The sequence below is a fragment of the Coloeus monedula genome, assembly GCF_965178545.1.
Source record: "Coloeus monedula genome assembly, chromosome: 11".
In the NCBI taxonomy this organism is placed as follows: Eukaryota; Metazoa; Chordata; class Aves; order Passeriformes; family Corvidae; genus Coloeus; species Coloeus monedula.
Genome location: NC_138791.1, coordinates 3,664,037 through 3,685,098, shown reverse-complemented (window position 1 = coordinate 3,685,098; position 21,062 = coordinate 3,664,037). Strand labels below are relative to the sequence as shown.

At 49.4% G+C, this 21,062-nt stretch overlaps 1 protein-coding gene across 7 annotated transcripts in view; it reads left to right on the top strand.

The window, feature by feature from the left end:
- Window positions 1-21,062, top strand: part of DAG1 (dystroglycan 1) — a 49,177-nt gene that overhangs the window by 18,812 nt on the left and 9,303 nt on the right. For 4 of the 7 annotated variants that reach the window (XM_082288589.1, XM_082288592.1, XM_082288593.1 and 1 more), the window contains one exon: window positions 14,941-15,350. In XM_082288589.1, the coding sequence (XP_082144715.1) occupies window positions 15,069-15,350 (282 nt within the window). In that variant the 5' untranslated portion in view covers window positions 14,941-15,068. Of the gene's footprint in view, window positions 1-2,165; window positions 2,240-7,618; window positions 7,894-14,387; window positions 14,520-14,940; window positions 15,351-21,062 lie in introns of those variants that run through there. The other 3 variants (XM_082288590.1, XM_082288591.1, XM_082288595.1) reach the window with 3 other exon arrangements.

Below are 21,062 nucleotides of genomic sequence, written 5' to 3'. Positions count from 1 at the left end.
ATTTCTGTGCGCTGGGTCTTGCAAAGCCCAGAGTAAGCCACAGGCTTGCAGATGATGTGATTAGACCTCTCCTTCAATGGCTTGCAGGTATTTTCCCTGGCTACTTCAGCTGGTGTGGATCTTGCTGTTGTCTGCAGTGCTCTGGGCACCCAGCTCCAGTTCACAGTGGTTTGCCTTTGTAGGGACGTTGCTGATGTACATAGTTGATATCTTTAAGAAAAATGAAGGCACATCTGCCCCAAGCCTTCTTATCAGTTTTTCTTCAGATTGTTTCTTGGTTTTATGAAAGAGCAGTGGAAGAAAGAAATAGCTTTCCCAAGGAATAAGCACAGCGAGAATAAGGGAGCAGGCAGGACTACAACACAGAATAAAGATCTCAGAAACATCCCTTTTCCCAACAGCAAAACGCTCTTTCCAAACTCTGCTCACAGGGCACCGCCTTGGCTAAAGGGGGCTTGTGTTGGGAGGTGCTGCCTTCAGATTTTCGAGCGGTTTAGCAGCAGTTGAAGCAGCAATTCCAGTCACAATGCCATTCCCAGTGCTACCTGACCGCATCCCTCCTGGAGCACCTTGCCCCTGGCCTGTGGACTCTGGCATCCGGCCTGCTTCCGCTGCCCTGCCCAGCTCCCAGCGGGAAGTGGGTCAGCTGGTGAGTAGTGTTCCCATGGAGCTGCCTTCAAGGGCAGTTACCGAGCAGGGCGTAGCGGCGGTAACCACGGAGCGCGCACGTCCAGATGCCGTGAGCCCCACAGCACATTCCCGAGGAGTTGCCTCCCACTTGCAGTGATTTGGCCAGAGCTTCCTCGTGCAGGACTTTCCTAAATCATCTCCCATTTGGAGTGGATTCAGGCTCACGCTTTGGGTGTGGGGGTGGCCTGCTTTAGCTGCTGGGGCAGTTTTGCCTCCGCAGGGCAGCGTGGAGCAGCGGTGTCTGGGTGACACCGGTCACACTACCTGCCACAGAGACTGTCTGGAGTCGAGTTTAACTCTTGAACTTAACTGCTCGCACTGGAATTTCCCGTGCCTGAATTTCCATGCTGTGTCCCCGCCTCAGGCTTTGTTTCAGGTTTTCAGCAGAAGCAGTTGAGCAATTTCCAAGAGTTAAAGGATTTTTTAAAAAGTTTTATTTTGTCAGTATTTAAAAACCAAACAGCCCCTAACTGCTTATATTGAGATGTGCCTGGGTGGCACAAAGGCTGCCATGGAAGGTTGGTGGCCCCAGGCTCTGATGGCAATGGATGTGCCTTCTCCCCTCCCAGCAAAATGCCCTGTATCTTACGGATCTTATCAGGTTACAGGGGTCTGCAAGGCTCCCAGTTCACCAGTGCTTTGTAGACTGGTTTTCATAGATCCTGTCCATCCAGGACCTCCTCCAGCCCGGGGCCTGAGGGGCTGAATCATTGCTAGGAGTGGGAGGGAGATGCTGCCACTGCCACTATTCCAGTGCTGGGAGCAGGATCCAGTCTCTCCTGGGCTGCGTGCCGACAGTCATGGATGGGTGATGAGCTTGCCTGTCCCAAAGGCAGAGAGAAGCTGGAGTAGGGGTGGAGAAAAGCAGTAAACTGGTACTTGCTGGGACCAGCTCACGGACAACCTTAATTCTCAGGTATTCTGACTTTTTAACTCATTGCAGCCTTGAGGTTTTAGTTGTTGCCTGTTACCTAGAGCATCATCATACTGTGTTGGGAGAGGGGGCTTTAGGCTCAGTCTACAGCAGTGAGCAAAGCTCCTGGCTGACATAAGGTCTTGAGGAATAGGTGAGAGGCAGTCTGGCTGCTGCTGCCTGCAGTAGGAGGCATGATCATTACCTTTGAAAGCTTTTTGTGTGTGTGTGGAAGGTGTCTCAGATCTGTAGCCTGGATTTGTTTGCTCTGAGCAGTTGACTGTGGTGATGCTGCTGTGTGGACAGTGTTGTGGTCCCTGATCAGACAGCTGCTAAGTGAGTGCTTGGTGACTGTAACTAGTATGCCGCGTTATTTTTGGCATAGTTGTCTCTGCTTTATAAGGGATGCACTGATGCTGCTAAAACCACATTTTCCCCCTACAACCCGTTATGAAGCTCAGAAGAGGCCAATCCAGGGTTACTCTTCAGAGATGGGGCTGTTGTGGAGATCCTGGCTGTGGTGTAACTTGGGTTTTGTTTTCGTTTTTTTTTTAACTTTCAGCCCAGCCCCTCCCCTCCAGGTGAGGAAATGGGGATTTGTGAGCAGGCTTTGTAACTGGCTCAGCTGAATTACCTGTAAGTTCCCTGCCCACATCTGGGCTATTCTGCATGCTCCAAATGCTGTAAAAGGTGCAACAAGGTGCCGCAGGACTGGCCTGATCTCATCCCCGAACCAACAGTCTGTTAAAGACAGTGAGCCAAGGAAATCCTGTGTAACCACTGAAGTTCATATAAGCGGAGCAAAGCTTTGGTGCGTGTTGTTGGGTACCTAATTGCTGCGCTTGCCACCTGGGGACTGGAATTGCTCTCTGGCTCTGGAACCTGAATGGGATGTACTGTGATAAGCAGTTTAATTGTTTCCCCACATCTGCAGCAGCTCTGTAAAGCGAAGGCAAGGTGAACACACCTTCAGAGCTCCACAGCCTCCCTGCAACTCCAAGACTGCCTTTTTTCCTGCGGTGCTTGTGCATCTCTCTCCATAGAGCCCTTACGCTCTTACTGAACTGTTTATGTTCTCCTGTGCTGTTTGATAGCAGTGAGCCTTCACGTGTCTCTGGGGATTATTTCAGACTTACTGAGATATAGGTGCAGCCATAGGAATGTGACTGTGAGAACAGCAAGGATAGTCCAGTGGGTGCTCAGTAACAGGATGCCCTCTTAAACTAATTACTGGGATTTGGACATCGCATTAGCAATGAAGGTCAGGCGAGTGCTGAGCCGAAATCAAAGTGAGAGTGACTCGGGGGGGTGGATTCAGAAGTGATTAAAGACAGATGCATTTGTCTGCTGTTACACAGCTCTGGGAACACTTAGGACTGTTGTGGGTGGCTGTTGGCTGGGAAGTGGGGCTGTTGTCATTTCTCTCCCGAGGTCATCAGCACAGGCTGTGCCTGGGGCTGGGCTCTGCTCTGTTCTGGGTGCCCCAAGGCAGAGAGGGTGGTTCTGTGGGAGCAGAGCTGCAAGTAGTGGAAGTAGAGGCATAGAAGCACTGCTAGTACAAAGGGTTACACAGAGTATGTCTAACTTGGCTAAGATGTGAAGGGGAGAGTGGTTTTTGGGTGTCCAAAACACACACAGTGAGCAAGAAAAGATGATGCTTGGCTCAGAGAGGATCAAATTATTACAAAACCGAGCTGAATGCTGGTTTAATTTTCCTTGTTGCCTCAGAATGGCATCCAGCTCTGTTTTCCTGGGGCATACATTGGAGCTCTGATGACTTTGCCCCCATTCTTGGGATTCTTGCAGAAGGAGTCATCCCGTGCTCCACTGTGTTTCTTTGCACTGGGAATGAAGTCAGTACAGGATCTGCCCCATCTTATTCCATTTTTTCTCTTTATAACTTTAAATTCATGTTTTAATCTGCCCACTTCAGTTGCCCCAGCTGCTGCCATCTTGCACGTCATTGTGCAGCTGTGAGTCCATGCTGCTGTCCCTTCACAGCCATCCAGATTGTCACCTAAGAAGCTGTGGGACACAGTGTCAGCGAGCTGGGCAAGCAGCTTTGGTCTCCTGTGTAAAAACTGCAATTGCAAGTCAAAATAGAGGGATGCAGCCTTTGCTCACACTATTTGAAATACACTGTAATTTAGGGTTTTTTTCCTCATAAACATTCAGGTCTTGCTTTCAACATCTCTGACCTGTACAAGATGGAGGAGGGAAAAATTACTGGATTTTTTTCTGCTGTGGCTAAACCTCAGGGCCATTTTCTGGTCTGATACCAGATACCATGCCAGCTAGTTAACTGTTGCCAATGTGTTACACTACACAGGCTCTGTGGCTGCTTATAGAAGGAAAACGTAAGTTTTCCTTGTCTTGTCCTTGCAGTCTCTCTGCCTCCCCTTTCTTCTGTGAATGCTCTTTACCCAGTTTGTCCTTGGGTCCCAGTTTTGAATAAATTGTCTGGTGTCTGAGCAGGACAGTTTGATCCTATTTTTAAGTCCTTTGGACTTTTTTGTCTGTGGAATTTGGGATCAGGGAATGGCAGGATGTTTATTTTGGAATTGCTGCAGGGGGATTGCTCGGAACAACCCCTGAAACTTCCTTGTGTGAGAGAGGAGCAGGTTACCCTGCACAATATTTAGTTAACCTGGCTTTGTGCTGTCAGGGTTGTTTCTCTGGCCCTTCTTGCCCAGATCTTGAATGCATGATTCCTGGTGTAAGGAATGAGCTTGAGCTGTGGCTGAATGTGTCCTGTTGTCCATATGGATGGGGCAGAATGTTAGTGTTTAAAAAAAAGCTTAAATCTCACTGATACTTGCTGCAGTGAGTAAGTCTGGTCTCGCCTTGAAATAATTGAACTTGTCTCTTGATTTCTCAATTCCAGAGCAGGGTGGGGAGAAAAACTGGAGCTATCTCTGCATCAGTGGACTTGTGATGAGCAACTCCAGTCTTCCCTGCTCTTGGCTGAAGCCATTGAGGCCATGGTCAAAACCAGATGAGGGTTATTTTATAATTACACAGTGCAGGTAAACAACATCATTTAGCTCAAATATAATCCAGTGAAATTAATGCAGCAGGAATGCAGTGCAGACTCTGTTAGTGTCTGGTCTTTTAAGGTTTTTCATTTAAATCAGTCTTCCTGCACCAGAGCAGTTGGGGAGGAGATGGACCTGTGAAGCCATGCACTGTCCTTCTGCCTCAGTAAGCTTGTGCTCTTGGAGCTCTCTTGCTTTTGGACTTGCCCTGTGAAGGAAAGGGTGGCCAGCTCGGGCCAGAGCTGACTGTGAGGAGCAGAGGGTGTCATTGAAGCAATCCAGCCCTTCACTCCTGGTCTCCAGGAAAAGAAGGCATCTATAGAAGTGTGCACCTGCAGGAGGAGTTTATTCATTTGATGGCTTTTAGTGACTCCTGAATTTCTGCAGGTTTAAGGAAGTGTGTGTTGCCCAGCTGGAAGCTGCTGATCTTTAGGGAGTTAATTCCTCCTCCAGAAGCTTCTCTGCCTCTGTGACATGGAAGCAATGCTGCTTCATTTCGCAGCTTTCCCATTTTATGGTTGATGGTTAAAGTTGGAACATTTCTATCTCCTTCTGCCAAGAAGCGTTTAGAACAGTTTTCATGAGAAGCACTAAAAGTTGGAGGTCCACAGCTGATGCCCAGGCTGCTCTGCATCAGTCACTGGGGGGTAAAGATATTTAAATTAAGAGCTGTGGCAGTCTTGCTAGCTGAGTAATAAATCAGGGCTGAGAAACTCCATGAAGCTGAATCTTAATGCCTTGGCTTGGAGTTGCAGGGTGGGGTGGTGAAGCTGATGGAATGGCGGGATGTTTCTAAACAGAATGTGCCTGCCCTTAGTTACGCTGCCACAAAGAATATAAATACTGCTGCATACGCAGCTGAAGTGCTGAAAATGGCTTTTTGTTGGTGTTGATTTCCTTGGTTCCTGTCTCCGCTTAATGTCAGCTGTTGGTGCTTTGCCTCCCCTTGGTAGCAGCAGCAGGTAGGGGAGAGATCCAAAGCTTTGCCTTCCATTCCTGTGCTTAGTGCTTCAGTCCTGACACTGTGACACCAACCTGTAGGAAATTACAGTGCTTGAGCACTTTCAAGGACCTGCTAGAAATATTTCATTATCTGAGGAATTTTGTGGAATACCCAGCAGGTGATTATAAAGCCTTGGAATGTGGCTGTGTCTCCACAAAGCACTCCAGCCAAACAGCATTTTGAGGTGACTCTGGAGTTGAAACCTCCACCGACACTTTCTTCTTTTCAGATTTGGGTTTGTTGCCTGCAGCCCTCAGGCAGTGTGTTCCTGGCACTGGAGGATCCCCTGCCCAAGCTGCCCACGCGTGGGTGCTCATGATTCATTCAGTACCATTAACAAAGCCAGTGCTTGCCTGGTGGCCGCAGTGCCAGTGTGTCCTAGGGAGGCCCAAAAGCTGTTCTAGTGATGAAAAAAGCATGTCAAAGCACAGGCAGGGGCCCTGCCATGAGCATTCTGGCTCAGGTGTAAGGCCAGAGATGGAGCCTCAGAAGGGTTTCCTTCAGAACAGGATTTGGAAGTTTGATCAAGTTTCCTAAGAAGGTGATTTGCAGAACTACCCTGCCTGTCAGTGTCTTTCATGTCTTTTACCCCTCTGGTAGCTTCTGCTTGCTAATTTGACAGAAGGGTACTTTATTAATTTAAATTAAATAAATAAAAAATAGACAGTGGTTAGGTGGAAGAGTTTTGGCTAAAAAGACACTGAAGCTCACCTCCCTCCTCTATGTAACCCATTCAACATGTAATGTACTCCAAAACTCCAGATTTCCTGCCTTGATGCACCTAGGAGTTTATCCCTCAGGGTCTTTCTCTTTTTGTAAGGACTCTTTAGTACTTATTAAGACAAAATGTCCAGTGGAAGCTTCCTCTCCAATTAGGATATTCGTTGTTTCTCTTCCATGTGGATTCTCTGAAGTCTCATAAGGGGTTTTGTTCAGCCTTTAATTCAATTAAGAAATCAAGCAAGAGATGTAAATCATTTTTTGGCCTCATTGGTTTCAGTGCTCATGACTACAGCTGTAAAGAACATCTCTTGCACGGTACAGCTGAGCAGCTTAGGGAGGGAGTGTTTTTCCAGGCTAAGATTTCAAGTGCTGCTGGAAGCTTGTGGATGATTTTGTCCCTTTGGAGCAAGGGGCAGAGGAAAGGCTGCAGTGACTTGTCAGTGATGGTGTGGCTCAGTTTAAACCTGTTTGTGAAGCAGCAGAAACCTCTTCTTTGATAGAAACCCACTTTCCAGCTCGGTGACTTCTATCAAAGGTCATTAACGGGTGTGAATTAGACTCAGAACAGCTGGTGGATGGTGAGTGATACCAGGGGACAGGACACACAGTGGTGACTGTCACGCCAGCTGCTTCTGCACATGTCCTTTGGCGCTTGCTGGGGAACAACCTGCCTGCTCAGGAACACAAGGTCGGGCACCGATGCCTCGTAGTCCTCACATTTAAAAAGTGACATCTTGTGTTTCACTTCTTGTGTCCATGTGCTCTCTTGCCTTGTCTCCAGGTGCCTCAGCTGCCAGCCCGGTGTCCTCTGTCCCAGCTCTCCTGCAGGATGGGATGGCTTCTGCTAAAATGCTTTTCTGTGTTGCCATGGTCTTTGTTGCAGAATGAGTGACAAATTCAGCAAGATACAAAACTTTCCTTATTAAAGAGAAAGTTGGAGTCAAAACTCCCTGTTTTATCTTGGTGCCTTGAGTTCTGGTTTTTATTAAATCTTGGAAACTTATAAAACATTTGTGTGTGTGTGTGTGTGCATGTATATATAGATATATATACACACATCTGTTGTGTTTATCTTCAAAATATGCATTTTTATGGCATTTGTATGGGAGAAGATCTTAGTCCCATCTTTTTTTTTTTCATAAGCTTTTCTAGTTTAATTTCCTGTGGATTTTAGTACTAGCTTTAGCTTACATTCCCTTAAACACAGAATTAAATACTAGGATTTTTACACACTCTCTCTCTCTCTGTTTTCAGACAAAACCAGGAGTTATAAGCAGAGTTTTTAGGGACTTGCTCTGTCTGGCTGGGCACTGGAAACACAAGTGAAGCCAAAGCCAAACCAAAGCCACGTTACAGTGCATGCCCTGAGGCAGACAGACCCTTGCTCTGCCCTGCTGCAGCTGTATATTTAGCCTATATGCCCTTTCCAATAACAGCCAGGAGAAGATGCCTGGAGAGGAATGCGAGTCATCATTTCCCTGAATGCCATCCTGGGATCAAGTGCTGCTTGAGCCAGAAACGCTGCCTTGGTAACTCTGCCTTCTTTAAAATTGTCTGCCCCACCCCCCTCCCCCTTTTTTTTTTTAAGCATTTGTGTTCATGACCTCACTGGATCCTTGAGAAAACCCATTTTGTTTGGGTTAGTTTGGCTTCTGGTCCTTTTATTAGAGGGAAGCGTGGGCTCTTGTTCCCCATCTCCCTAGTGCCCCAGTGCATCCCACTTCGTTCTCCTCCAGCTTCCTTCAGGAAGGATCCATTTTATACCCTTGATTCCCATCACTTTTCTCTGCCAGCTTTCCCTTGAGGTGGGGCCAGCTCACAGGATGCAAGAGGTGTGGGGTGGCACTGATGAAGCTGTCCCCTGCTTTGGCTTGTTGGTGGATGTTTATATCCTAATTTTTCCTGGCTGCTGGCAGCAAACAAATGGCAGTTCTACTTGGCTGCAACGTTTGTAATTACAGGGGGGGAAAAAAGATCTCTGAGGCCTTCTAAATACTTGGGAAGATAATATCTGAGTTTCCTTTCAACTGAATGCACTTGAAGATATGATCTGAGTTGGCTGTCTGGGAATAACAAAGTGGAGGAAGGGATTGATTGTGGTTGCTGAAACTTTCATCAAAGAGTCAGGAGCAGTTGCCTAGCCAAAATCTGCAGCTGCCGCCCACTGCCACAGGTCAGGCACAGCGGATGCTCCAGACATGGCTCAAGCAAAGGGGAAGGAGCACATAGGGGCCAGTCCAGCAGGGTGGATGAGCAGGAGGATATCCAGATAGTCTTCCAGCAAATCTGTCAGGTCAGTGTGGAAGTGTGTAGTTGAGAGGCACTTGTGGGTACCGTACTCATCCCTCATGCTTCTCTCCCCAGGGCTGCAGGAGGCTGGGGAAGGTGTTGCCTCCAGAACAAGTCTTGCCACAGCAGAGGGAAATGTGCTCTGCAGGGGGAAAAAAACATGTTCCATGTCCAGCTGCCAAGAGGGATGTGGTGTCCTTTGCGCTTCTGCTGCTGCTCTGCAGTGCCCCTTACACGTACCTCAGCAGAAGTGCCCTGGCTGTGGGGGTTTTTGGGACTGCCAGGCTGCTTCCTCTCCTGCACAGCACTTGCTGAAGTGCTTACCAGAGCATATCCTCAGTGCTTACCTCTTCCAGGAAAAGAAGTATTTTTGGGAATGGGGTACCCAGCTGGGGAGGGCAGTGTAGTATCTCAACTTCTGGACAAACAGATGCAGTACAGGGGCAGAAAGGAAAATTAGGCTCTTTGCTTCTTTTCTCACTATCACAGAGAAAATGAAGGTAGCAGAAAGCTTCCTCTCAGCTACAGGAAAGTTAAATACCTCGGTGCTTGCTCTAGCACAATAAAAACCACCGTGAGGTGTCGATGGCTGTGACCACTTCCCGCACAAGCGTCACGAAGCTGCCTGTGGCCTCTGGGACTTGAAAGCAACAAGTTGGTGACAGTTTGCAGCCAAGTTCCCCATCAGCAGGAGGATGCTGCTTGTTTCCCTGCCCAGCACGCATTTTTAGCGCTGCTGTTTTGGGTTTGTTTGAGTTTGTTTTTTTTCCCCTAGATTGTTTCTCAGCATCAGGGTTTCCTGTTACTGATACCAGATGTGCTGGAGACAAGCAGTGCAGAAATACAAGAAGGGATAAGGCTGAAAAAAACCAGCTCTTTTTGTGCATATGTCCTTTGGGCTGGGTGTCACTTCTGGGCACCTTCACCATGTTTAATGTGGTGACAATACACGTAAGCACAGCATGTTGAAATGAAGTTTTATGGTTGGTACCTCCTGAGCTGATGGTGTCTGGGGTGACCAGCTATTGATGGCTGTGAGGGGAGAGAGTGGAAGGGCCTCCCGGGGCCTCAGGAGCGCTGATCTGGGGCTCCCCACTCAGGCACGTCTCTCATGGTCTGATTTCTGATCATGAGCTACTGCTGTTTTGGTTTTGGTGAAAACGTGGCTTTGAGCAGGCAGCTGTGAGTGCAGCAATAAACCAGACACTGCATGAGCTTGTCTTCCAGTCTCCGTGTAAGGCCACCATCCCTAGGGATGCCTGGCTAGTGTTGTGCAGGACAGGATGCCATCACTCTGAGCACTGTGGAGTGGGGAGCTATGTCTGGTGGTGAATCTTCTGTCCTCTGCCTGGCCTCTTCCCTCATGGTGGCTGCCTGCCCTGGGTCTGTGTGGGACCAGGGTGTCTCTGTGCAGTAGCTCTGCTCTATGTCCCTCTCTGTAACTCATCCCGTGTGCAGCAGCCTCTGGAGCTTGGGTCATCTGTGAATGTACGTGGCTGAGGTCACTGAGGTTGGAAATAATCCCCAGAGGCATTTGCTGTGCTTCCCATAGCCTATAACATAGTCTGTTGGAAGGGCTGCTGCCTTTGTTTCAGGGTACGTCCAGAGCAGGACAGGCACAGAAACTTTCCTGAATTTCACGCTCCAGGGTGTTCTTTGTACATGTTACATGTCAGAATGCAGGCTGGCATGCTCTTGGGCTTGAGGACACTGTTAGTTCATAACTTGGTGATGGGCTGCTGTGCCCAGACACTCTGCCCCGAGCAGTTTGTCCCTCATGCCCCCCTTCCCGGACTCCTCCAGCACAGCGCAGACGTGCACGGAGCACCAGCCGCCTCTGCCTGGGCCATGCCGCCAGGCTGGCACCGGGGGTGCCTGCTGTCGTGTTCTGGAGCGGGGAGCACGTCCGGCAGAGTGCCATCTTTGTGTGCCTGGCCAGCAGCGCTGGATTTCATCATTCCTGCTGCTCACTGCCTTGACTCGCAGGCGCGCGATAGCTGACGGGACTTGCCCAGAGATGCTCCTGTGCAAACACGCACGGGAGATCTTTGCAGAGACAATAGCTCTGCTCTGCAAAGGTGCACCGACTCTTTTTATCTGAGTTTGCTTCCTTAGAGAAAGGCCACTTGTTTAATGCTTCCTTTAATGAGGATACTGGTAAATAAGCAATCAGGTAAGTGGGATTCCTCCTAACTCCTAAATACCTTCTTAAGCAGAGTCAAGAATTGCACAGCAGTTACTTGAGCTTTCTGCACGCTCGGCTCAGTGGCATTAATATGCTGGTGGTGATTAATTACCGCAGGCCAGTGATGTGATTGTGTGCTTGAGCAATTGGATTAGATGCAGCTGGACAGGGACTTCACTTTCACTGGTTCTTGCCGAAGTGGTGCCGTAATCAGCCACAGAGGAAGAGTCGTTTCTAGGACAGCCACCTTCCTCTGGCTGGGATGCTTCCCCTGGCCCCACACTTCTGTGTCTGTAATGGGCAGAAGGAAAGGTCTCAGGGAAAATGCATGGCTGGGAGCAGCTACTTTGTCCTGTCCCATCTTCTGCCTGCACTGTTCAGCATTCCTGGATAATGAAGGTACAGCATGTCCTTACCATGTCAGTGGGTCTCGTAGCTGCACGGAGAAGGAGCAAGTTGCAGCATTGCCTTGACAAGTCAGCATCATGTCAGGTGCAGCATCATAACTTCACCAAGCAGGCCCAGTTCCGTAGCTCTGCGAGGGGGTTTGGCACTGGAGATCAGGAATCAACCTTGGCACATGCAGCAAGCACTAGGACTGAAGCAGATGTTGATACTGACTTTGATGTTTCATCCAACACTCTGAAGGCTTGAACTTGAGACCAAAAGAGCTCTCACAGAAGCAGGAGAATAAAGAGAAAGTCGGTTCTTTCAGAAGATCAGACAGAACGAAACATCCTGAAATTCAGGACTAACCTGAACCTTTGTGTTTGTTCTGTGAAACTGGGCAGTGCAGATCCTGCTGGAAGGAGGAGCATGGTGCCATGTAGAGAAGCTGGGGTGGTCCAGCCTTCCCTCATAACTGGGAAGTGCTGTCTAAGTGAGTCAACTCTATGGCTTCATGCTTCCCAGAGATCAGCAGAAAACCGCCTGCAGAATTCCATCTGTGTTTGGGTTTTGGCCCTGTTTTGAACTTGGGGGAAACTGTGAAGCATTGAGGTTTTTGCTCCCGGAGAGCTCCAGCTCTGTGCCACTCAACGGTCATGGACAATGACCCAGAACATTGACTTTTTCCAAATACAGCTGGGATGATTTCTCAGTTGAGTCAGGGTTGTGCCCATGGTAGTGCTGTGTGAGGTGTGGGCTCTTGAACCAGGCAGAGGCACCAGGCAGGTCCCCAGTGCTTGTTCCAGCCTTGCTGCAGGTACCATGCACTCTTCTGCAGCTGCGTCCAGACCCACAGTGCTGGTGGCCAGTGGACTTGCGGAGCAGCACTACTGGCTTTAGGCGGGGGATCTCCTGTCTCAAAAAGTATTCCACCTGGCAGTGATAGTCCATGTGGACCTCAGCACTGCAGGGCAGTGCCTTGTACAGCTCTGCTGATAGCTGGAACCACCCTGCTTTTCCTCCTTCACACACTGTGAGAGGCTGGCAGTGTTTCAGCTTCTGTCCATTGTGTGGTGAGGTGGAGCTGTGTTAAGAGATTTTTTTTTTTTTGGTGGCGCAAGTTTGTTCTCAGCTCTTCTGTTTGTTCTTTGTTATCAGCTACTGAATTCCTCCTATACCTCCTGTGTGCTCCACTTCTGTATGCTGTGCCTGTTCTTCTGCAGTTTCCCTAAAATGAAACTCTGAATTTGCAACCTGCAGGTGTCACATGAGCACATAATGGCCAGTTGCTGGGCTGAGTGGCACATATTGGGCAGTGTTTGTTGCCTGCTTTGATAAGTGTTTCTGAAATAGGTGATGACTTCATCTTCCTCTCCTGCTCACCACAGATATCAAGAACCAGCTCCTTTCTACCCAAATGCTCCTCTCCATCCAGCAAAAACTCCCCAGGCTGGATCATGTCATTTGGCTGAGCAACACAGAGCTGCACCACACTCATGCACGAGCTCCACTGCAGCGTAACAGGGCAGGGACTGACCTGAAGCGCCTCTCCAGGTGTTTCTACAGCCTCGTGCAGTTGTACACTGTGTGTCTGGCTGTGTCCTCTGCTCAGGGGTGGATGCTCACTGCAGTGGTGAAAGGCAGCCACATTTCCCTGATAGCACTTGACCCCACAGCAGCCACAGGGCTCCTGCCGCATTCCTCCCCCGGCTACAAGTCTCTGATCCTGCCTGTGCTTGCCATACGCATCAGGACTTTCCAATGAGCAGGTTTTAGGAGAGTAGCTCATGGACAAGGCGTCATCACTGCAGTGGCTTTGCCTCCCCTGTTGTTTCATCTGGTATCTTCCCCTCCCAGTCAGCTCAGGCAGCTGGAAGCACAAGACCAGCAGGGAGTGGGCTTTTTTGTGGTGCTGACCTTCTCACCAGCCATCCTCCCATCTGTCTTGTGGTTCCCAGCAATGTTATCCTGGCTCTGCTGTCTCTTCTGCCTTTCACTTGAGACAGGTTCTCCATAGAACAGTGGTCAGATCAGGTATCTGCCTCGTGGATCCTGTAGCTAGAGGTTATTGCATTCAGCTCCTAATTCCTACTACCCACAGCCCTCTGTGCTGGCTGCAGCTGTGCCCTGGGCCCGTTATCTTGGGGTGGGAAGTGTCAGCCCTTCTCTGTGTGGGGTTTATTGTGAAAGGGCCACTGAGGGATGCGAATGTGCAGGTCCTTACACGCTGCCTCAGCTTCTCTAGAGCTCAGGCTTTAGGGAGAGCAACCAAACCTTATCTCTCCTGTTATTCCTAGAGCCTGCTGTGGTAGCCTTGGGCTTGGGTGCCTGCATGGGCAGACCCTCTGCCTGCTTCTGGACAGCTGAGCCCTGTTGTGCTGCTCCAGGAGCTCTGCAAGGGCAAGAAGCAGTGGGATTTCCCTTCCCACATGGACTGGCTCCAGGGTCTCTTGGGACAGCCTGATGTGCATCACATGGTGCAGATGGGACAGGCTAAAATAAATCAGACTGGGAGCCAGTGGTCAGGAGCTGTGCTGGCTTGCTCTGGGAATTTGGAGCCACTTGTCTCAGCCTGGGAAAAAGGAGTTGGTTCAAGGCATGAGGGAACCCAATCTTGTGTGCTCCTGGCACTGAACAACACTTACTTGGTCTGTGTGTCTGTCCTGCCATCCTGTGTAACCCACCATTCCCCTCGTTACTGCAGATTAGTTACCAGGGGCTGTGCTGGCTGCAAACCCACTCTGGGATGCCAGAGTGCACAGTACAGCTGCCCCAGGATCCCAAATGGCTCTGTCCTATTCCACAAATCCGCTGGTCTCCTGCAAGTAGTCTGTGAAGAGGAACATGGTGGCACAGACCTGTGGCTCTGTGCCATGTCTGAATGCAGTCTGGAGGGAGAAGTAGCTGGGGAAGCAAAGGAAGTGATGGGCAAAGGAACAAAGGAGAGAAATTGAGATCCAGGGAAGCAGGGAGGTGAGAATGGTGGGGAGGAGGTGAAAGAACAAAACAATGAAGTGAGGGAAAGCTGGAGATGTGTCTTGGCAGAGTATGAGGACAGGTGAGCTGTGCAAGCAGGAGAGAGCTGGCTGGCAGCATGAACACTGTGTGTGCATAGCTCCCTCCAGTCTGATTTGTGGCTGCATGTTGCAGGCTACCAGATGAAGTCTGAGCACACTAATACAAAAAGCTGGACCTGAGAGGAGACCTGGCTTGAAAACCAGGCTCATGGATCAGAGGAGCAGAAGCATCTGTCATGCATCAAACCATTAGGATGGCAGCTTTGGACTTCCAAAGGTTTCTTGGTATCTTTCCTACTGGGTAACTGGCATTTAAATCCACTGATGTTCCAGCCTGGCTTCAGCTCGCCTTGAAAGGTCAACTATTAGTGCTGTGCTCAGTCTCAGCTTTGGTTGTATCTCCCCTGTCTCCCTACCCGTGGCTGTCTCAGGATGCTGTGTCTCCAGAGCAGCAGAAACATGGCTGTGTGCATGGAAAAGCAGGAGGATCTTGTTTCTTTGGAGATGCTGTATGTCAGAAGAGGAGCTGAGAAGCTCTCGTGCTCTTTAATGGTTGTAACTTGTAGCTAAATCGAAAGCTGAGGCACAGAGAGTTGCATGGCCAGTAGCCCTCTGCCTGTTGCAAGGTCACTGTGAGGTGACTGGCTGGCTTGGGTATCTTAATTAATGTGCTGATTGGATTTCCTATGTCTAACCAGGTTCCCAGGACTCCTAGGATGAGGCTGCTGTGAAGGACTGGTGGATCCCCTGCCTGTGCTGTGGTGCCTGCAGATTCCCTGTGATCCCCTTTCCAGCTGGAGCGCCGTTGCCAAGGCCGCTGGGAAGAATGACTGTTGGATGCCTACTGCAGCCCCCTGTCCTGGGGAGGACTTGGCTCCCCGTGCTGCTGCTGGCAGCCTCTGCTCACTGCCACTGGCCCAGCGAGCCGGCAGAAGTGGTTCGGGACTGGGAAAACCAGCTGGAGGCCTCCATGCACTCGGTGCTCTCAGACCTCCGGGAGACTGTGCCGGCTGTGGTGGGCATACCCGACAGCTCTGCCGTGGTGGGACGCTACTTCCGAGTCTCCATCCCCACGGATTTAATTGCTTCCAATGGAGAAGTTGTGCAGGTGAGAAACACCATTCCCTGAGGATTGTTTTTGGTTATATTCATGCAGGATCGAGCGAGTCACCCCACGAATGGGCTGGGTCATGAGGGTGGCTGGGAAGCAGCCTTACAGTTTTGTAGCACTACGGGAGAAGGATTTTTATAAAGAATTAGTCTCACCTCCTTGCAAAGTTCCTCTCTTCTGTAACAGAGAAGGCTTCTCAGGGATGACTAATTGGGTTTGTTGGCTGTATTTAAACTGTGAGATGCTCTGGCCCTGGAATGATGGGCAGGCACATTCATGAGGAGATGTTGCCGTGGGATCCGGGGAGCCACGGATTCCCTGGGACTGCTGCTCAGGCTCAGGGAGTTTGCTTCACTGTGGTAACAAAACACTGCCAGACAAACAGACCCTGTCCTGCCAGCAGGGCTCTGGGCTGCCTGTGACACTGTCTCTCCTGACCTTGCCCCTAAGTCCCCTTGGGAAAGATGGTAGCCTTTCCCGTTATCTGACTTACCCTCACACCACTGGCACTACAAGGACTTGAAAACTGGGTTTTGGAACCAGTCCTGAGTGCAGGAAAGGGTTAGAATAGCCCAGAGAAGGGTAGGGACATGGCCAAACACAGGTGTGATCATTGTTAGTCCTTTCCTGGAAGGGTTTGCTTGGATCATGTGGAATTCAGAAAATTCTGTTCTTAAAAAACAGAATTGCCTTTCGATCTCAGGATTTCTTTTCAAAGAGCATTATAAAGCATTATAAAAAGACAGGCTTCTGGTGTGTCTCAGAAGATCAGAGGGAGATGGAGAGCAAGTCAGGAGCAGATCTGACATCTCGGTTTCTCCTTGAAGGCAGGTTTGGTTTAGCTCTGTGTACAGTCACACAGTTATCCCAATCCTGCTACGTGATCCCGCTGGCTCCAGCAAGGGGGCTGGACCACGATGTGGGCAGAATATCTGAAGAATGCAGCTGTTATGGACAGAGGGTCAGACAGGGGGAGGAGGGCAGTGGGCGAGCCCCTGGCCAGAGGAGTTGTGGAAGGGGCCAGGCTGGTCTTGGTGACTCTGAGGTGATCACAGCTGAGGTCCCTGCCCGGCCTCAGCCACAGCCTGTGCTCAGAGCACAGGGCACCTGTGGAGCACTGGGCTGCCAGAGCCCAGGTGGATGTGGTGAGCCCCAGATGTCGTGTTACAGAAATGATAACTTTGGCTTGGGAGTTTGCACCCGAGTGTCTTGTTCTGGTGGTGTTTAATAGCTGCTTTGATGGCAAGGATAACTGTCAGTACTTATATAGCACCACGGCTTCCTCTGTCGTCTTTTCCTGGCACAAAAGTCATCTGTGATAGCTCCAGTAGCTGCAGGAAAATACTGATTGATTATTCCCATCCCACCTGATGGCTTCAAATTATACCTCTGCCATGTAGGTGTGAGGTGTGTTGACCAACACCGACACGCCTGGAGAGCCTGGAATGGACTGGGCCGCAGCCGGACCCAGCAGCTGCTGGTTGTGTGTAGTTCAGCAAACTCTGGGAGTGATTTTCATGCTCATCCCCGGGTTTACCCGAGTGCATGTTGCATCTGTTCACCTTGAAATTGATTTTGAAAGTGCAGCAGGCTCTTAACTTTGCTGCTGCTGTCTCTGGAAGGGCTCTCCTTGCTGAGCACAGCTGACCTTTGCTATGGGGATTTGATTCCTGGCTAGTGAGAACTGCGTAGGCAATTTTGGGTGCTAGGGTGCATTTTTGTTTTACTGGTATGCTTCAGGGCAAATTGCTCTGGTCTTTTTCTCAGGCTGCCTGGCATATCTCAGCTGGAGCAGTAAAAGCATAATACTTCTGGATCTTGCTCTCTGATGTACTTAAACTCTGCTAAGAAAGAATAAGGGTTGTGCCTTCTGAGATGGGACAGAGTTCACAATGAGATATGGTTGCCTGTATTTTTTCCACTTAAATTTCAAAGAAATTGTCTACAATTTTTTATTTTTTAAAAAAATGCTGACAGTTGCTGTCCCCAGACTCCCAGGAGCTTCCCACTGGAGCCTGGAGAAAGTGCGATTGCTTCATTTCTAGATGATTCCCACTGAATATTTCTAGGATTGTGGTGGGGATCGCCTTGAAGCTCCTTCTCAGATCCTCTCCCTGCTTGTTAGCAGATTCCAGCCAGCTGTAGACAAAATACTTTTCTCTGCAAACTCGGTTGTGGGATGGAAACAACGCCAGGCATGTGCAGTGTGTCGGAGGAGTGCCCCGCAGGCATGCACTCCTGCACAGTCAGGTATGTGCTCCTGGGAGCAGTCCCCAGCCTTTCCCTCCCACCCCCAAAGCTGCTGAACAACAGGTGAGATTTTATGGCTAAGGACAAAAGCAAGTTTATTTGAATGTGCTCAAGCTGCAGAGAAAAGAAGTAAAAAACTACCACGTGCCTTAATTTCAGAGTCTGTTTCCACTTTGCTCGGAGCCAGCTGCCTGCAAGGCATTGTTGTGGCCGTGGTAAAGCCCTTCCCCCATGCCTTGTGTTCCTGAGCAAGTGCCTTGGCCAGGCAGTATGATGTCCTCTGAAGAGCAGCTGGAGCTTGCAGGTATTCCAGCTGTTGGATTTGGCAGCAGGTCAGTCCAGATGCTGTCCTCTAGCTTCCTCACTACAGCAGGGCTTCTGGCTGCAAGACTGCTCTCCTGCTGCCTGGAGGTGGCTGGAAATTAAAACTCCTTGCTGTGCCTTCCTAAAAGGCACCTTGCAGCCCTTTCTGCCATGTTTGACACCAAAACATTGGTATTTTTACAAGGTTTGGGTTAGAACACCCCATTTCCCTGTATCATACAGCCCCCTTGCCATACAGACAATGTGAGGCCAGGTTGCCCCTGGCTCCCACTGGCTCCTGGCAGGTGCTGGCTGGGACAGAGTAAAGGTGGGCACTGGTGCTGGTAGCCTCACCAGTCGTCATCTCCTTACCCCATTTCCACTGAGGACTGTGTGGAGTCTGACCTGTCACCTCTCAGCTGTGTCCTGTCGAAGAACAGATCATGCTCCGGTCAAAGACCAGTTGGATTTCCTGTTCCTGCTACTTCTGTTTGAAGCTGCTCCAGAATTTGGCTGCTCTGATTAAAAATGCAGCTTCTAACCTAAATTTAGAGATGGCTAGAAATATTTATATGTGCTGCCCTTTAGCCTAAATCAATTCTACCTTCATAATATTTACTTCCCTTATGTATTTATAGGTGACAGGCATATTCCCCATCTTGATTTTATTAGGTTAAACAAGCCAACCTCTTTAGTCTTTCTCATAAAATAAGCTTGCTTTCCTTCCCCTCAGCTTTGCAGCTGTCTTCTGCACCTCCTCCAACTTAAGTTTATTTTTCTTATGTTTTGACCACAGTGTTACAAAACATTCCAGATGAAATTTTACAAGAACCTTTTATAAAAGCATCAAAACTTCCTTTTCTCTTCTATAAATAACCTTGTTTGATATATCCTGTGATCATTTGCTTTTCCATGTCTGCTTTGCTTAGGACATCTTCCTATCAGCTGAAATATCCAGGTCTGTAGTTTTTGCTGCTTCCAGTTGTTGAGTCCCAGGAGAGGACATAAGGTGAGGGGCATGATTTGGGGTGGTGGCTGTTGCCAAACATGACTCTCCACTCATCCCATCAGCCAAGATACCATATCCCCGCACTGATACAACACCCACAAGGAACTGAGCCCTTGCACAGTCTGATATCCTAAGTGCATATGCCCACAATACATACAGACGCTATTAAATAACTTTTGTTTAAAGGTGGATCTATAAAGCATTCTGGAAGGAGAGAAACTCCTGGTGTGTGCTGCTTCCCAAGGCACATCCCTGCCAGAGCAGGAGATTTGCTGTGTCTTCCTTGAAGGTCATGTAAAGCTGCTGACCTGCCTTGAGTCCTGGCAGTGTTCTGTGTGGGATAGATCCCACAGAGCAGATCTGCATGGGTTTGTAGCCAATACTAAGGAGCTCAGGTGAGCATTCCTGGCTGTGTCTTAGCCCTTGATTGTTTTTAGGTTTGAAGTGCACCGTTTCACCTGGGCTTTGTTGGGAAGACAAGTAAAACACGTAGCAGAGGCCCTGAGAAGCTGTCTCTGTAAGCAAACATAGCTGGTGGGAAAGTGATTAGAACAACGGGATTCACGCAGATGAATTACACAGTGTGGTTATGGAGTGGGTTTGGAGGTTATCAGAGACTGGATATCCATCTGGGGAAAAAGGAGACTTGCTTTCATACAATCTCAGAGAGTTGTTTAGATTGGAAAATACCTTCTAGATTATTGAGCCCAGCCGTTAACCCAGCACTGCCAAGTCCACCACTAAACTTTCCAAGCAGGAGGCTGAGTTTCCAATGGTAGTTCTATTTGCCATCTGCTGAAGTAGCTTTTATTGAACAGCTTTACTCTCATCAGATGTCAGGGACCTTGATTTATAAACAGGACCCACACAGATTGGGTTGCAGGAGTCCTGACATGGGTATCTACTGTCAGGGCTGTGCTGCTCACCTCAATCCTGCTCCAGCCCTGAAGCCAAGGGCTGGATGTTGGCAGCCAGCCTGCAGTGCCAGGACATACTTGCTTTCAGGGAAGAAAACCACAAAATACTGATTTTTTATTTTTTTCTCTTGCAATGATCTTTATTTCAAAGCATTTTAACTGAATGTGAAATTTATTAAAGTGGCATTTCTCAAAGGAAGAAGAGAAGCAAAGAGTGCTCCTGAGGGGCTGTGTCATCAAGTTGGGTATCTTAAAAGGCTCTCTGTGTCAAAGCATTTGAGCTTCACCTCCTCCCTGGGGTCCCCGGTTTTCTTGGTCTAACTGGGAGGTGCAGCAACAGCCACTAGTTACAGGGGAGCACATAGGGATAAATGGCAGTGCCTGGAACAGGTCCGGGCAAAGGAGGACTTGGGCAGGACTTTGCTTGGTTGCCACGCTGCAATCTGAGCGATAAGATGAGCTGATAAGATTCCTTTGGGGAGCCCGAGGGGGACGCTTATCTTTTTCCTGCAGCGAGACCGAGTCAGAGAATTTGACATTTTCAGTGCACGCTTAGTAACAAGCTCTGAATTTGGAGGAGTGGAAAATGTGACTCGATCTAATTATAAACTGGCGTTTCAGACGGGCTGGGAAGTTCCTTGTTTTGTCCTGCTCTTACAGGTTGTTGCTCTGAGCATCGAGGGAGACAGAGGAATGTGACGGTAATGAGCGTCCTTCGAAGGAGCAGACCTGAGACTGCAAGATCCGGTCTGCCTTTCCTTGCCATGCTCTTGAAAGCCAGCTTTCCAGCAATCTGCTGATGGCAGAAATAAATTGCCAGGGCTGTGCGGTGGCAGCACTAAAGCCCCAGCACTTGGCATCCCCGCTCTGTGGTATTTTTGCTTCCCTTTGGCCTTTTGCTTATAAAAAGTCGCGCTGAAAGAAGAGCCCGACCAAACTTTTTTTTTTTAAGCTGTTTGAGGTTTTTCCTGCTCCGTGCTCGCCCCCTGGACAAGGGATAAAGCGGGGTGTGGGCAGCCCATGCTGACCCCAGCCCTGGCGCGGGCGGGCTGCGCCTTCCCGCTCCAACAATAAGGCTAAACAAATCCTTCCAAGCTGCTTGCATGGACCGATGAAAGGAGGATTTCTTGGGACACTCAATGTTTTGTAGTGACCTCCCAGTGAAACAGCTGTTGTGTTCCCTTGCCCAGGCAGAGTGGGACGCTGAATGGTGTCCTTATAGCCAACACA